Source organism: Trachypithecus francoisi, unplaced genomic scaffold, assembly GCF_009764315.1.
Source record: "Trachypithecus francoisi isolate TF-2019V2 unplaced genomic scaffold, Tfra_2.0 Lachesis_group5, whole genome shotgun sequence".
Taxonomy (NCBI): Eukaryota; Metazoa; Chordata; class Mammalia; order Primates; family Cercopithecidae; genus Trachypithecus; species Trachypithecus francoisi.
Window position 1 is genome coordinate 34,671,297 of NW_022681470.1, and position 17,343 is coordinate 34,688,639.

General features: G+C 46.0%; 1 protein-coding gene across 3 annotated transcripts in view; it reads right to left on the reverse strand.

The window, feature by feature from the left end:
* Nucleotides 1–17,343, reverse strand: part of LOC117074788 (protein transport protein Sec16B) — a 45,981-nt gene that overhangs the window by 14,534 nt on the left and 14,104 nt on the right. For all 3 annotated transcript variants that reach the window (XR_004433708.1, XM_033196619.1, XM_033196618.1), the window contains exons 11-18: nt 16,036–16,133; nt 13,709–13,790; nt 9,738–9,855; nt 8,414–8,525; nt 6,551–6,656; nt 3,478–3,618; nt 2,199–2,303; nt 1,286–1,361 (exon numbers count right to left, since the gene is read on the reverse strand). Coding sequence is in view for 2 of the 3 variants with exons in the window: in XM_033196619.1 (XP_033052510.1) it covers nt 1,286–1,361; nt 2,199–2,303; nt 3,478–3,618; nt 6,551–6,656; nt 8,414–8,525; nt 9,738–9,855; nt 13,709–13,790; nt 16,036–16,133 (838 nt within the window). In the remaining variant the exon portion in view is untranslated. The remainder of the gene's footprint in view (nt 1–1,285; nt 1,362–2,198; nt 2,304–3,477; nt 3,619–6,550; nt 6,657–8,413; nt 8,526–9,737; nt 9,856–13,708; nt 13,791–16,035; nt 16,134–17,343) is intronic.

Sequence of the window (17,343 nt, forward strand, 5' to 3'; positions counted from 1 at the left end):
AGGCATGTGTGAGGATCTCCTTCGTGAACAGTCACAGCTCCTCCTATAACGTGTTAAATACGTATGTTTGATCAACCCATTCAACTTAAATTCTTGTCTTACCTCTCCTTCCCTCAAAGTGCCTGGCTATACTTCCCAGCCTGTGGGATGGCCACCTTGCAGGCTGGAACCCTTTGTAAGAAATAAAGTCTCCTTTCCGAATGTACACATTGTATGACCTTTTTTTTTTAAGTTAACACTACCTTGTATGATCTCTGAGCCTCTAGCCAGTGGGTTGGGAGGGCTGAAATTACCATCCTATCTAACTCACATCTTTTTAATTTTTGATAAATTATTTCTTCTGTAAGGACTTCCTAATGGACTTGGAAAGCTTAGAAAGCTTCCAGCTAAAAAGCCAAACCAGATCACAGAAATCATGGCTTTGTTCTTAAAGAATCAGAGTATATTTGCCCTGGAAAAGACCTGACTGGTAACATAAACTAAGGTGTGGACCTATAACATGATTGGTCACAGGACTGGCATGGGTGGCCGACCCGCCTGCTCCATTGGACACCAGGAGCCAGGGCTGTGGGGAAGCAACATCTACAGGCACCCAGCCTAGCTCTCCTCCACCCCCCACCTTTACAGATCCTGCTACACAGTGAGAAACAGAAGCCAAGGCCTGCCCTGCCCTCCCTTCCCTTTGCTCACGCCTGAGGAAGGAAACAGGGCTGGGAAGAGACGAGGGCCCTTTACTGACCCTACTGCTGGGGGAACTTGGGGAAAGAGTACAGAGTTAACCAGGGATATGGTGCCTGCCAACCCACCATTGGGAAGCATCCCAAAGGAAGAATAGAGATGCCGTGAAAACATTGAAACATACTTATTCCACAGTCATCTGGTAATTGCCAGCTCAAAACTCTTAAGGACTTTCGACATCCCCAACACTAACATATGATACCAATGAACCACAATCTCTGGACTCAAGAAATGTATCCAGCTGAAGAGAAGTTAACACAGGAGAAAGAACTGGCTAACAATACAGCGCAACACAAAAAACACTCAGGTATTTAAAAACCTGAATCGTGAAGCAGACGCTCTCAGACTGAGGGAATTTAGAAGTGTCGGGGATGTGTGAGGCTGGCAGGAGCTGTGTGGAGGAGGCGCCTGGACAACAGGGTGGATTTACACAGGCAAGGCAGGCACCCTGGGAAGGGAAGGGCGAGTGATTTTGTAAATTACTTTGTCTCGTAGAATCAGATCCTGAGCGTCAGCTATGTAATGCTCAGTTCATCATTTGGGGTACCTGTTGTTGTTCCTCTGGCTCCCGAAATAGCTGAGCGAGTAGGATGAGGATCCCCCGTGTCTCCTGCTATCTTTTGCTATTTAAAATAAAGTAAAATTCCTTTTAAGCAACACAAAGGAAAAACAAGAACAGAGAAACAAAGTGATTCAAAACTTAAGCCAAAAAGAAACTTCCAGTGGGAATGACAAGGTAAGGGAAACACTTGTATGCTTAGGGGCCTGGGGGGCCATGTGGATGGGGCTTCCCACTCTGCCCAGACCAGGCAGAGACAGCTGGAGACCAGAGTCATCCACCCTCCCCTGAAGGAAGGAGCGCATGGAAAGAACTAAACTGTAGGCCTCAGCACGTGCAGCAGATAGAAGGGGTAAGGCTTGGTGTGCTTTAAAAAATCCACCCTGTCTTTCCTTCAGAGCAGAATGGGAAAAAGAAAATGGAGGAGGCCCCGTTCCAATTACTGTTCCAATGACAACCAGCAGCTTTTGCGATTGTCAGAACAACAAAGAAAAGGCCCGGAAGTCTTTTAAGCAATTGCCCCACGTTACATGAAAGTGACACTGGTCCACTGTGATCCATTGTTCCTAGCAGAGATGGGGAAGCTTTGATGGTTTGAAACATATTCTCTGGGGCCTCAGGGAAGGGTGGCAAGAGTGATTGGGAAGAGCGCCCCAACGTGTCACATGTGAACATAGGAAAACGCTTCCACACAGGGACAAGCAGTGGCAAGGAAGCTGAGTCCCACCCCTTCCCCAGACGCCAGCTGTGCCTCATGGGTGATGGAAGAGACCGTGGCGAGGCATGGGGACCAGGGACTTGCTAATGTCAGCGCCTACCTGTTCCATGTCTAGGGGAGGGAGGAGGGAAAGAAAGGCCAACACCCACCCCCCACCACTGCCCCGGCTCCAACCCCACTCACCTCCAGCTGTCTCCGAAGTTGCACTAGCCAATCTGGCTCTAGGTCCCTGTCTCTACTGCGTCTTTCTAAAACCAGAGGATCTGACAGCTTCAGTTTCTCTGCTAGCTGTGCCAGGTTTCCAGATGGGTTAGGGGCAGAAAGTAAGAGAGAGGAGAGAGAGGGAAGAGAAACGGAAAGACAGCAGGGAAGAGAAAACAAGGAAAAAGGAGAAAGAGAGCCTTAATCCACTTGTAAATTACATTATAAAAAATAATCGAAAAATAGCTAATTCAGCAGATATCCTTTCAAAATTGCAACATAAATAATTAACCCGTCTTGGGTGTTAGATTCTAAATAAAGTATGAGGAGAAACAGTTACTCAGCTTCATTTCTCTGCAAAGCTGTCTGCTCTGTAACAGTGTTTCTCAAACTTAGGTGTACATACAAATTTTGTTTGAATTCTAATTGTAAACATGTTAAAATGCTAATTCTGATTCCATACTTCTGGACAGGGGTGAAGAGTCTGCACTTTTAACCCGCTCCCAGGTGATGCTAATGTTACTTTGTATTTCAAGGATTTATTCCATAAACAAGTTTTAGTTACCAAAACTTTTCTAGTCATTCATTCTGAGCTCCTTGCAACCATCAACCTGTTGGCAGAAACTTCAGGGTATGGGGAGGCTCACCACCACAAATTTTTATACGTTAAAGAATCCAGCACTTGGGCCTCATCTAAGGCAAAACAAAAATTTAAGGGTAGGCTGCTTTTTTACTCTCTAGCTAATGGGTTTTTCTTCAATTAATTGAAACAACTATTTGCTTGATTGTTGTTTTCTTCCCTAGGAACTAAAGGTTGATATGTTTTTGTTTTCTATTTTAAATGTATCTCACATGTGATAAAATATTCCATGCATTTAAAAGCATTTTAATAAGGATCATTTACTCTTTTAATCACTAAAATATATTTTCTAAGCCCAGCTTTTATAATTAGAATAGTTCACCATAGCATGTATTTTTACTGTACCAGAAAAGCAGATGCAAAAATGAATTTCTCAAGTAGCACCGACATGGTTTCCAGTCTCCAATCCCACCACCGCCCACCCAGAGAGCATCCTTCTTTGTGTAGTGTTGGGCCTCTGCTTATCGTATCTGGGCATGCATACGTGGTCAAAGACGGCCGTGGGCTCCAATTTTACGGCAGGTTCAAAGAAGATGAAACATAGAGTCTAAGCTGCTCTACAATGGCTTTCTCTGAATAGTGAAGATAAAACAACTGCACAGAACCCTTTGAGAGGCTCACCTTGATGAGTTCCGCTAATAGCACAGGGTGACTGCTCTCTCCCTGGTTCAAGATAGCTGCACCAATGGCTTCACAGTAATGCAAGGCCTGGGACACGAGGCCATAATCTGCCAGACGGGAAGCATAAAGGAGCTTGTACACCTGTGAAGGGAAACGAGTCAGTGACTAGTCCATCCAGGCAGGGAGAGAGAGAGAGAGAAATGTAGATAAGACTTCTTGGAAGTCAGCTGACTGTCAGCTTCCGCTAACTCTGGCATCCAAATATCAAGAGGCTTGTGCCATTTGGAGCATTTTTTCTATGCGCGGGCACAACTCCAAATCCAGCCTGCAGTTCCTGCATTACAGAGAAAAGAACAGGAGTCCCATCTGCTCAAACTTCCTAGGTGCTGGTCACAGTGCAAAGTGCACTGGAGTCCTTATTTATTGGGTAGCCCACATATCCAGAGAGCCTGATGTACAGGCACAGGACCAGGCAAAAGATAAACATTAAAAGAAGCAAAAATAGGCCGGGCGCGGTGGCTCAAGCCTGTAATCCCAGCACTTTGGGAGGCCGAGACGGGTGGATCACAAGGTCAGGAGATCGAGACCACCCTGGCTAATACGGTGAAACCCCGTCTCTAGTAAAGAATACAAAAAACTAGCCGGGCGACGAGGCGGGCGCCTGTAGTCCCAGCTACTTGGGAGGCGGAGGCAGGAGAATGGCGTAAACCCAGGAGGCGGAGCTTGCAGTGAGCTGAGATCCGGCCACCGCACTCCAGCCTGGGCGACAGAGCCAGACTCCGTCTCAAAAAAAAAAAAAAAAAAAAAGAAGCAAAAATAGCCTGGGTGCGGTGGCTCACGCCTGTAGTCCCAGCACTTTGGGAGGCCGAAGCAGGCAGATCACTTGAGTTCCAGAGTTCGAGACTAGCCTGGCCAACATGACGAAACTCCATCTCTACGAAAAATACAAAAATTAGCTGGCATAGTGGCATGCACCTGTAGTCCCAGCTACTCAGGAGGCTGAGGCAGGAGAATTGCTTGAATCCGGGAGGCAGAGGTTCCAGTGAGCCGAGATCATGTCACTGCACTCCAGCCTTGGTGACAGAGCAACTCTATCTCAAAAAAAAAAAAAAAAAAAAGAAAGAAAGAAAAAGAAAAAAGAAGCAAAAATAGACCCTAGTGCAAAGGGCATAAAGTCAATGGAGAGAGCTTACTGAGAAAAACAACTAAGCTCTCATGAAAGCATGAGTGGCAGGGCAGGAGCAAGTGTGAGGGCTTTAGTATCAGACAGACCCAAGTTCAAATAAAAGCTCCATGTGAGGTGTGAGACATTGGGCTAGTTACCTCATCTCTCTGTGCCTCAGTTTCCTCTCTACTACATGGGACTACTACTACTACCTACGCCTTTGGTTGTTATGGAGATTAAATAAGATAATTCAGGTGAAGTACTGAGAAGAAACAGCACGCAAGAGATGTGGGGCGACAGCATGTAACCCTTCCGGGCCTCCGTTTTCTCTTTTGTAAAAGGGTTTTAATCAGGCCTACATCACGGGATTTGAAACAATGCACAAGAAGTATAACACCACAATGCCAGGCACACAGAGCACATTCAGTCAAGCAGCTAATCTCATTACTAATATTAGCCCCAAGCAGCACCAAAATAACTGAGAGTTGGGATGAATAAGGAAGAGAAAAAAAAGGAGACCAAAGAGCTGGTCGAGGAACTGCAAAGAGGAGCTCATCAGGCAAGGTTTTGCTGGAAAAGGTGAGTCTTTGGCAAAGCCCTTAAAAAAAACAAGATGCTATAGGACACATGCCTAATGCATGTGGGGCTTAAAACCTAGATGACAGGTTGATAGGTACAGCAAACCACCACGGTACATATATACCTACATAACAAACCTGCACATTCTGCTCATGTATCCCAGAACTTCAAAGAAAAAGAAGAGAAGATGCTAATTGGGCCATTTCTCTATGACACAGGAATTCACTTTCAAGGCTTTGTGTTGTGTGTGCATGTTGTTGTAATTGTTGTTGTTGCTGCTGCTGTGTGCACCCTCGACACCAAGCACTGAAGGAGAAACAAGGAATTGCTGGAAAAGGTCTCTACCTAAAGAAGATAACTAAGGTAGGAAGGTAAGGTACCCGTGCATGAAAGGCAAGAAAACACAAGACAGTGTGATTTCAATGTCAGTGGGGGCCCCTGGATTCAGCTGTGGGAGCCACACTGTGCCTGCCATGGCCTCAACACTGACAGCAGTTGCTGTGTGCCAGGCGCTGTTCTTGTGCATTAGAGAAACTAACTCAATTTCATGCCAGCTCCATTACAAAGCACCACTGTCATCCCATTTTACAGCCGAGACCACTGAAGGCTGCCATCTCAGTCATACTCATAGGCGTGGTCCGGGGAGCCTGCATGGAGGAAGGGATGGTGCTGGACGTCAGAGCTCACGGAGGATTTAGACAGAGGAGGGCACGATGTCAGCACTGGTCTTAACGAATGTAAGGTGACAAGGGCATCATGGAGAAACATTGCGAAGACAGGGCAGAAACCACAGCATGGTCACCAACCGCACAGCTGATGCCCTGAGAGGGACGAAGAGGAGTGAGGGCCAGGGCTGAGCACAGAGGGATGTCCAGAGGTAGAGGACAGAGGAGTTCAAAAGAGGCCCGAGAAGGAGCGTGGAGCAGAGGGAGGGTGAGCAGCCACTGGGCTGGCCCTGCGTTCCCACTCCCTCCCACAGGACAGCTGCAGGGGCTCAGAAGAAGGGAGAGCTGTCTGGAGAGACGGGGAGAGGGAGCTGACAGCAGGAGTGAGGCGCAGGCCAGGGCGGCAGGCAGGATGTTCAAACGTCCGCAGTCAGGCAGGAGCCTCCAGCAGAGAGGCCTCTGCAAGGTTTTACCTTTGTATTATAAAACACAGACCTTTAGGGGACATAAAAAGAAATCCTACACCCTCCCACGCTTAAGCTAATGAGGAAAAGTTCAGTGATAACTTAGCCCTAGGTACTAAGTGCCAAAAAGCAAAGCTGGAAATACAGCTGCCTACAGCTGCCTGACAGTGACAGTGGTGGCCTCATCTGGGCTCAGTTACCTGGAAAGAAGGGATGAAGGATTTGGGGCGGCCCAGCATCTGGCAGTACTCGAAGATTTCCGTCCTCTGGATTGCCTCAGTTGTTGCAAATTTCAAAAACTCTTGACTAAAACCAGGGAATAACAATAAAAGAGATTGAGGTGTGGGGCACACGGGAGTTAAATCCTAGTGGATCGCCAAACACCAGCTGCAGCCTTTCATGGAGGAGCTTCCCTCCTGGGCTGATCCCTGCAGCGGCTGCAAGAGAAGAAAGAGACTCTGGGCTCCCAGAATGAGTGTCTCACCTCCTCTCCTCTCCCTCTCCCTCTCCCTCCTTGAGGCTGAGGAAGGAACAAAACAGAACTCTGCACCAGAGGCGCTGGGAGGCAGAGGCTGCGGAAAGAGGGCGTCGCCTGCCTTCTTGCTGAAGGGTAACTCAAGGCAGGCTACCTCGAAGGGCACTGGGCCCTCCTCTTAAACACACAGAGAGCTGGCCCCCATGCCCATAAAGCCTATCATGTACCTGTAAAGAGCACCCCTAGTTTGAGCAAACTCGCACAAAAGAGGGGAGCCATGTAACACCCCAGGAGCACTGAGACCAAAAGGCATGGCAGAGCAGGTGAGGACTGCTGAGCCAGAAAATCGAACAAGCGTCTGTACATTGGATGTTCATTCCACCAGTGAGGATGGGGACTGAGTGAGTGTGATCTGGTCGGGGCAGGTGGTGGGGGGCACAAGAGTCTCATGTGACCCAAAATTTCTCCCATCAACAGCTCGCCATGGTGTTTAAAATCACAATCACCAGGTTATTCCTGCGGGGTAGGACTTTATTTCTAGGAATTTCCTCATTCAACATAAACCAACATAAACCTAGGAGGGGAGACATATTAGCCCACACACTTATTGTACATTTGGCACAGAAGGGATTCTTTGACAAGCTAGCCATGTGCTATCAGAGACCTGGACCTGGAAGGAACAGGCAATGAGCTGGGGATGTTGCCTCAGCGGTAGGCAGTGTGGTGCAACAGTTTAAAGGGCTTTGCAGCCTGACTGCCTGGATTCGGAGTCCAACTCACCCACACCCTCGCTGTACCACCTGAGACAAGTTATTTCATCTTCCTGTGCCTCGGTTTCCCTCCTCCATGAGTACGATTGAAATCTTTGCTTGACTTCACTTCTTCATAGGGTAAATGTGTAATAATTAAAGGAAATACTGCAAAGAAAATGCCTGGCACAACGTAAGAGCTTAGTGACTCTTAATGCGTATGGGGAGGGGGATAGAGAGATACAGAACAGGGAAGGCCACTAGGGAGCGAATCGTTCCGTCTGTGCATTCATTCACTGGGAGCTGACCGAGGGCCTCCTGCAGGAAAAGCCTAATGCTATGGCCAACAGAGAATGTCACCAGTGGGACTCTAAGTAGCTTGTGCACCAAGTCATTGTAGGGATGCTAGGGCCCCAAAGAGAGACTAAACATAAACTTCTTCCATTATCCAGTTTTGCCCAGGGCGGGCTCTCAGAACAGGCCCAGGGCTGCTTAAGACCAAGCCACAAGCCTCCACACATAATTGGTTTTTTTAACAAAGTCAGCTTGTGGAGCCAGGGTGCCACCTAGTGGCCAAATGACACAATACTACACAAAGGCATCAGCCCACCTCTTTGCGGAGCAAGACCTAGGGCCTGAGGCCCCCGCTGATGCTGTAACGTGGGGCCCACGGGGCATCTCCTTGCACAGACCTGCACAGGTAACAATCCCAGATAAGGGAGCCAGTGGAAGCTGAAATTCACATGAGGAAAGGAAAAATGGATTCATAAAACCCAACAAGGGCTAAAACAATCCCTTGGAAAATGTCCTTCCTGTTTCCTTTCTCCCAGGTCACATACCTGTGGCTGCTGCCCAGCAAGACCAGATGATCTGTCTTCACGGTGTAGTGGCCAAAGGGCACATGAGCCATGAGGTAACAGAAGTGAGCTGCCTCCACAAGCCCCTTCCCAGCTGCAGGAGGAAGAGAACAAGACCCAGTCCCGGAGCACACCCGTGTGGGGGCCCATCATCTGGGTGGGATAGGAGAGAGATGGAAGAGTGGCCTCGGGGGTCAGAGGGGAGAAGCCACATGGGACTAAATGAATGAGCCTTTCATAGCATGAGTCACAGACCCCTAAACCCCACTCCTCCCACCAGCCCGTTTGGCCTCAGACGTTACATTTCTCTTCAGCCAAAATAAGGCACGATTTCACCTTCTTCCTAAAGGATTTTTGATGAGGAATTCTCTGAACATTTTAGTCTTTCCTGAGAGTGAAAAATGAGTTTGAAATGCCTGCACCTGAGCAAAGAAGGAGACTACTGGGAGTCGCCATTCTTAAACTAGGCTACCTGGAGAACCATTGTTTTCCCTGCTAAAGTCAAACATAAAAATCACATTAATTACCAACATGTTTTGAAATGTTCTCCCATACATTTTCCACTGCCTCAAAATTGAGTTAATTCAACTAGGTACAATACCTAGCACAGTGTCTGGCCCCCAAGAAGGGTTCAACAAACATTAGTTCCCTTCTACTCAGGGTGCTGCAGGGTCTCCCTATGACTTGGCACAACCTTACCATAGCTATTTAAGTTTAACAGAGCAATAGTTTAAAAAGCCCCATGGGAGCACCATGATTTCTAGATGCTCTGCTTCTTGGCTAAATTTGAGAACCACTGGTCTGGAACATTCAATAGTCCCTAAGTGTTTATAAGGCCACATTCACAGAGAGATGATAGAAAGAAAGACTACAGGGTTAACCCAGAGTGGTTCAGGCAAAAACAGAATTTCCTATCTGATTGAACTGGGTCACTGAGAAATTTACAGCAACAGGAGGCAAGGTGTCCTATGCGTTAACTCCATCCACAGGGGAATCTGACCCAGGGCTAGAAAAATCAGCTGCTCAGAGCAGACTCCTACAGCAGCAGAACACCAAGTCTCAGGGGCCTGGCCTGCATTCACTCACAGCAGAAATTCTGCGAAACAGAGAGACAAGAAGGACATGCATTTCCCTGGAGTTACTTTCCCCAAAACATGGAGGCTCCTGGGTCCAGGAAAAGCCTGGGGCATAGACTCTGGCCCTACCTAGAATCTGAGAATCTAAGAGCAGGATGTTTAAAGCTGGCCTGGACAGGGAGGAGTCGGGGAGGGGAGGGGAGGGGCGGGTCAATGCTGGTGTCGCTTACCCAGAGTGTCACCCATGGCAACAATCGCACGCTGATACAGCTCCGGGTCCCCAGCCTGATTTGACAGAATCACAGCCAAGTGAGGCCTCCAGTCTCCCCACTGCTTTTCTCCACAACACTGAAAAGCACCAGAAAAAAATAACTTAAATGTACAATCATTTAGGAATGGCCAGATGTACATAAAGAAGGCTTTTGTCTATTTCCTGGTTCAGAAGCTGTCAGAGAACGCCCACTCTACCACCTGCAATGCTGCCATTCATTGATTTAGAGTTCTCATCTTTAAAAAGGTAAAACTCTCAGAAGGACGCAGATAGACAGATACGTACACATGCATACATACATGCATTCACGGGGATATTGGAAAATGGATAAATAAAATGACATTGCTCACTTACTATTTTTCACATTTCTCCCCAGTGCCTGACCCCCAAATAGCTAGAGACAAAACTCAGAAAAACCCTGAGGCTTCAGTGGTTTTTTGGTTCAAGATCAAACATCCTTGGCTCATGAGTAGAAGAGGCCACAGCCTGTCACAGAAGTCAGGGGAACACGGGCTTGCTTAATGTCTTACCAAATGCCTATGTTTTCTGACTTTACAAAGCCCATTCACACACATCCTCTTATTTAATCTTTACAGCAACCTTACGAAGTCCATTTCCTATTACTACTTTAGGAATAAGAAAATCAAGCCAAGTGTCCCAGCTAGGACAATGCAGAGGCAGCAGAATTCCACTAGGGGGCAACAGAGAGTAAGCAGCGTGGTGGAAATGTACAAAACCCCGCATAAATGGTGTTTTCCCTACCATCTCTCCCTAAGGCTGTCCTACTAAACAAAGGAGAATTTCAAGGCAGAAAATATCAATAAAGAAACAATATAATGTCATGGAAACAACACAGGCCCCAACTAGAGTCCTGCATCTTACTAGCTTACCTTGAGCAAGTTTCTTAATGTCTCTGAACCTTTGTTTTCTCATCCCTAAAATGGAGATCATAATTTCTACCTAACAGGTTATTGTTGATAATAAAATAAGATAGTTGTGTAAAGCACATCGCATGGTGCTTCACATTTGGTTTGCACTTAATTACATATAGGTATAAATACACACACACACACAGTTGGAAGCTGAGCAGAGGAAAGAGGTGATTTGCACAGCTGCCTACCTTCCGATTTGTTATATAGATAGGTAGGGCAGGAGATTGCCAATAATAACTAAGATTTGGAGGTTAAAACCATTCATAATTACTTGGTCTTTGTAATTATCCCAGGGAATAAAAGATGCTTTATTCAACTCCATTTTATACCCACTCCTTGTTGATCTGGTCAATGCAGTGTGAAGAGGATGATGACAATGATGATGATAAATCATAATAATAGCAGTTCTCATGTGTCACATCAAACCATGAACCATATCCTGTGCTAAGCATTTCTCCTACCAACAATCACATGTGCTAAGTCCTATTATGACCTTCATTTTAACATGTAAGCCAAGCTGCTTCTTGCTGATCTACAGAAACCAGCAAAAGAGAAGGAAATCCCTTGCTAAACACACACACACACACAAAGAAAAACTTAGAGGTCATTATTCTGTCTCCTCGCTGGTGATTTGAAAAAGATCACTATGAATCAGATCAATGGAGAAGTGGAGGGGACACAGGAAAGAGAGAGAGAGAGAGAGAGAGAGAGAGATAAAGCACCAACATTTATTAATTAACGTCAATGGGCCAAGCATGATGGTTGATATGTTCAGATGTTCTCTCTCCTTTAATTTTCAAAATAACTCTACTGGTTAGGAACCAAAATCCCAATAAAGATTAAAAACTGAGGCTCTGTGAGATTAAGAAACAAAGCCAAGTTCACCTGGCAGAAAGGCGTACAGAGTCTAGGTTAAACTGGTGTGAAACCCACGTCTGTGTTGTCCTGTTGCCGTGCTTTTCCACCACCCCATTCATCACATGGAACTGAAATCCAGCCTTTTAGTACATGCTGAAGTGCTGGGAAACTCCCTAAGATCAAATAATGCATTGACACATCACCTCTGGCTCCTCCGTTTTCTCATCTAAAAATAGGGGAAATTTAGCTAACTCTACTATTACCAAAAAAAAAAAAAAAAAAAAAAAAAACATAGCTAATTGTATCACTTCCTGCATTTAGTGCTTCGTGACATAATTCAGTTCCATTGTGGAGCACAGGCCATTCCACTGAATTGTGAGGCACACTCTGTGCTACAAAATAGCCAGTTGATTTGATGACGGGGCATGAAAATCATTTCTCTTTTCTTAGAATTAGCCACAAGCAATTAAGAAGGATAAAAAAAATAAAGGAAAAGCATGAGGTCAATTTTTATTAAAACTAGTGTTCACCAAAACCCAAGCCTCAAGATATAAGAAAAGGCTACCAAAAGTAACGGAGATTGGACAGAGTCCCTCCATGGGGAAGCCGAGAGGACACAAGGGAGAGGACCCCACAGCTCTCCCCACCAGCTGGAGAGTGGCAAAGGCAACTCAGGCTCACACAGAAAACTCTGGGTCCTGCAGAAAATGCCAGATGGCCTGGAATATGGCCTGGCCCATCCTCTGCACGAACCTAATATAAATAACTGGAAATATAAACCCAGGAAAGATTCAACTCCTTTAAAGTTATGTAATATGAGAAAGCAAGCACAGAATGTATACAAATACACCCTAAGACAGAAGGAGGAAGGTAACATGAAAAATAGAGGGGAGAGAGAACATTTACTACAAAAACGTTACCACAAAACAAATGAAAAATTGTCACCAAACATTTTGTCATGAATTTAAGTAAAATAATGAAACAATTGCATCTGTGAAGCAAGAGCATAATCTGAGTTATAAGAGCCCAGGAAATAGATGGTGGATAACAGGAGATGAATGTAATGTGCAGAGCTCAGGAAAAAAGTAAGGGGAAATTGAAGAAATAGACAGAAACACCAGAGCACAAAAGCAAGAGACACCGGTGAAAACACAGTAAAGGACAGAGGAAGGAAAAAAGAAAGGAAGGAAACAGGGAAGGAGGAAGGAAGGGAGGGAGGGAGGAAGGAGGGAGGGAGGAGGGAGGGAGGGAGGGAGGGAGGGAGGAGGGAAGGAAGGGCGGGCAAGAGAGGAAAGAAGAGAATAAAAAATTATTAAAGAGAAAATTATAGGTATAATTCATATATGTATATATATGAAATATGTGTACATGGAATTCCTGAAAAGGAAACCAAAACAATGGGAACAAAACAAATATTGAAGGATATAATCCAATAAAATATTCCTGAACTCTAACATATGAATGTACATATTAAAAGAACATGCTATATATACCCCAAGGAAAAAAATGGATCCAGACAGTCAACACCAGGGCATAATCTAGTAAAGTGACTGGACGTCAAAAGTAAGGAAGGAATACTTTGGGGCCAAAAGATCAAGTCTCCTATAATGGGCAAACTATCAAGCTGGCCTCAGACTCTCAGCCACATCAACTCTAGAAGACTGAAATTGCATATGTCCAGCTTTGAAGTGCCAGTGTGCAGTGGTGGGAAGCATTCCTCCAGAGAAAAAGAAGAGCAGCCCTGCCAGGGGAAGCCTGCAGAACAGGCACAGGTCCTCTTGCCATTCACAGCAGAGCAGACAGCTTTGACATTTTGGGAAGGCCAAGGTCTTCAGAGTCAGATAGACCCAGACAGATCCTGAGCCCACCACTCACTATCTCTGACCTTGGGTCATCTTACACCTTTGCAGCTCAGTTTCCACATCTGCAAAGCAGAGAGAATATTTCCTACCTCTATGCATTAAACCAAACAATATGCATCAAAGCACTTAGCACAGGGCCCAGCACATGGTAAGTGATTAACAAACTATTAATATTATCATCACGTTTGCTCCTGAAAGCCATCACACTCCTGAGCAGTCCCCACCCCATCAAGCCCTCGGGATGCCAGGGTGGTAAAGGAATCCTGTCACAGGGGTACCGTGGCTGCCTGTGGAATCCTCCCCGACATGAGCTGGAATAGGGTCTGCAGTGGGTCATTGACCGCCAGCGTGCTGGTGAAGCTGCAGAGAGAAGGATAGTCAGTGAAGACCACGCCCAGGGAACCTCTTTACCCATTGCCCACAAAGCTCAGGGCCTCACATAATTTTATCAGATTTTGGCAGCTTCCTTAGAACGTGAACATCTCTTTACTTTCTGCCATGCCTCTGTCACATCCTCCTTTGAGGAGAGATGGCAGGGTCCTCAATCTACCGCACACCCCAGCTAGATCTCATTGTTGGGGGCATTTTCTGCACCTTGGTCTCAATGGCCTAACTCTGGAATAACCATTTCTGTGGGTCTTCTTCCATCACTGAGATGACCCACTGACATCTCAAAGGTCCCCTGGAGAGCCACAGCAGTTTATCTGGAAGCTCTTCTCCATGGGCACCCCCCTTCCCAGCCACCCAGATCTCCCACTCCCTGCAGCCCTCCCCCACACCAAGCCCACAGCACTCAGTGCCATTTTTCTGGCTCATGAAGAGCCTGGGTCTGTAGTGCTTTTGCTCACAAGCACTAAATAGCCATTTTCAGTAACCAAAGAGGCGTGGAACAGAGGCCAGAAATGATCCTGCTGATGACAAACCATGGGATATGCTTAACAAGGATATAATAAGCTCTACAGCTGATTTGAGATTTAAGCTTACTCAGTGAGAGGTATTTTTCACAATTCACTGGGCTCCATCAAAAATCAATGGCCCAAGGCAAAAATCTGTAGCAGAGATGTATGCTACAATGTGGGGCTGTGGGATGTTCGTTTTCAAAGCCGAAAGGCAAATCATCCTCAAAACACCGTCCTTTATTTAACAGCACTCTTGCCACCGGAACTCCAAGCAGATATCATAATACAACTTCTGTGTTCCTCACCATTCCAGTCTCCAGGAAGACTGAAGGGTGGAGTCGTCACGAGACTCAACCGAGGCCACCACGCAGAATGGGCCGGCCGGTGGTGCAGTCACTAGTCCCTCAGACTGAACTTAACATGGAAGTGTTAAGTGTTTTTGTTTGTTGGTTTGTTTGTTTTTTTGAGATGCAGTTTTGCTCTTGTTGCCCAGGCTGGAGTGCAATGATGTGATCTCTGCTCACTGCAACCACCACCTCCCAGGTTCAAGCGATTCTCCTGCCTCAGCTTCCAGAGTAGCTGGAACTACAGGCGCCCGCCACCATGTCCAGCTAATATTTGTATTTTTAGTAGAGACGGGGTTTCACCATGTTGGCCAGGCTGGTCTCAGATTCCTGACCTCAGGTGATCCACCCACCTCGGCCACCCAAAGTGCTGGGATTACAGGCGTGAGCCACCATGCCAACGCAAGTGTCATCTTCTAATTCAACCTCTGCCCAACAGGATTTACGGCCAATTCAAATGTAAGTTCAGCTGAGAGGATAGCTTCACAGCTTTAACCAGCACTAGAAGCTAAGCACTTTGAGGTAGCATCTTTCTTGCTGTCTGACCCAAGTCTGCCCCTTACAGGAGGGTCCCTCACCCCACCCACCACATTTGTCCCTGCCAACCCATGGATGCTAGGAGGAGCCTGAAGGACTTATTCAGAAACCCTTCTCCATCCAGCACCCCTATTTGATCCTGGCTTTCTTTCACTCTGTTTCATCTCCTTATTCCAAACTCCTGGCTATGGACCCTTGCTTCCATCCCTACCTCATCCTGGTTTGGGCATTTTTCCTGGTCCACGCTGGCACCCAGACCACAGTGTGCTGACGTCATTTCTGACTAAGCAAATCTCTTCAGTCTCAACACCTCCCACTGCTGCCGATGCAGACTTCTGGATCTCACTGCCAGTGCAAAAAATCCTTTTCCTACCACAGCTCACGACCCTACTACCCCACACCCCTACCCTACTCTCAGTACCCAGAACCTCATCACAAATATAAACAGTAGACAACTGCTTACACCAAAGACCCTCAGTCCCAAGGCTCTAAGGAAGTGATCACCTACCCCTCATTACCAGAACTAGCTGGAACAGCCCCTCCCAAAGAGAGAAGGCTATTGCAATGTAAAAACCTATTTAATTTTTGGAAACTCTCACCCTGGGCAATTTTACTAAAACTCTGTATTCAATTTAGCAGGTAGAAAGAATGTATCTGTGTCTAAAACAGAGAAATGCTATGTCCAGCTCAGAAAAGAGAACATGGAAAGATCCTTGGAGTGTGAGGCTCCTCGGTACATCTGGCGTTTCGCCACACCCTCATCCTCCACCTTTGGTGAGGAGGCCTCTCTGCCCCACTGGTCTCTTTTGTTAAGTTCCAACTCACCCACTCATGACCCAGCTGTAGGTCCGTGGGTCCATCTTGCTGGACAAGAACAAAGCATGGCCCCACAAGTGGTTCTTCATGGCCCACTCCAAGGCTTCCTGAAAACCAAAACATCACATTCAAGAGTGCCTTTCCCACCTTCCACTCACAACAAGTTCCTGTGCTTAGGCACTGCTGCATCCTGAGCAGCGGAGGCTGGGCTTCCAGAAAATTCTTAGAGCCTCATATAAGAATGTGAACAGCCAGGAAGCAGGTTATAGCTAGCATAGTGTTTTTCTCTAGGATGTCACCTTCACCAGCCTTCACTTTATCAAAATCCACTGTGCTATTCCATCAGCTTCCTGTCAGACATGGTTGCCAGTTAGCCTCAACTCTTTATCAAAAGTTTCATAGCACTTGAACATCAAGACTACAGTAAATACCAATGTATAGTGTACTTGAAAATCACTAAGAGAGGAGATTTTAAGTGTTCTCATTAGAAAAAACATGATAAATATGTGATGTGACACATATGTTAACTAGCCCCATTTAGCCATTCCACAGTGTGTGTGTATATATATACATATATATCATGTTGTATACTATACATATATACAACTTTTGTCAATTAAAAAAATAAAAGACAGCATCATATACAAAAACAAGAAATTAAATATTTAAATGTAAAAATGAAAAGTACTTCAACTTCATTTTTATAAATTAATTTTGAAGTAGAAAAAGCCTTTCTAAACATGACCCCCAGAAACTTACAATTTTACACAGAAAGCCCTAAAAACATAAAGAGCTCCAACAAATCAATAAGTGAGAATCAGAGACTCAATAGAAAAATGCAGGAAATCAATGACAAAAAATTCACATATTAAAAAATATTCAACTTCGGCCGGGTGCGGTGGCTCAAGCCTGTAATCCCAGCACTTTGGGAGGCTGAGACGGGCGGATCACAAGGTCAGGAGATCGAGACCATCCTGGCTAACATGGTGAAACCCCGTCTCTACTAAAAAATACAAAAAACTAGCCGGGTGAGGTGGTGGGCGCCTGTAGTCCCAGCTACTCGGGAGGCTGGGGCAGGAGAATGGTGTAAACCCGGGAGGCAGAGCTTGCAGTGAGCTGAGATCCAGCCACTGCACTCCAGCCTGGGCGACAGAGCGAGACTCCGTCTCAAAAAAAAAAAAAAAAAAAATTCAACTTCATTGAATTCATTTTGAATTTAATTGAATTGAACATATTCATTTCAATAAGAGAAATGCAGGCCCAGTGTGGTGGCTCACACCTGTAATCCCTACACTTTGGGAGGTTGAGGGGGAGGAT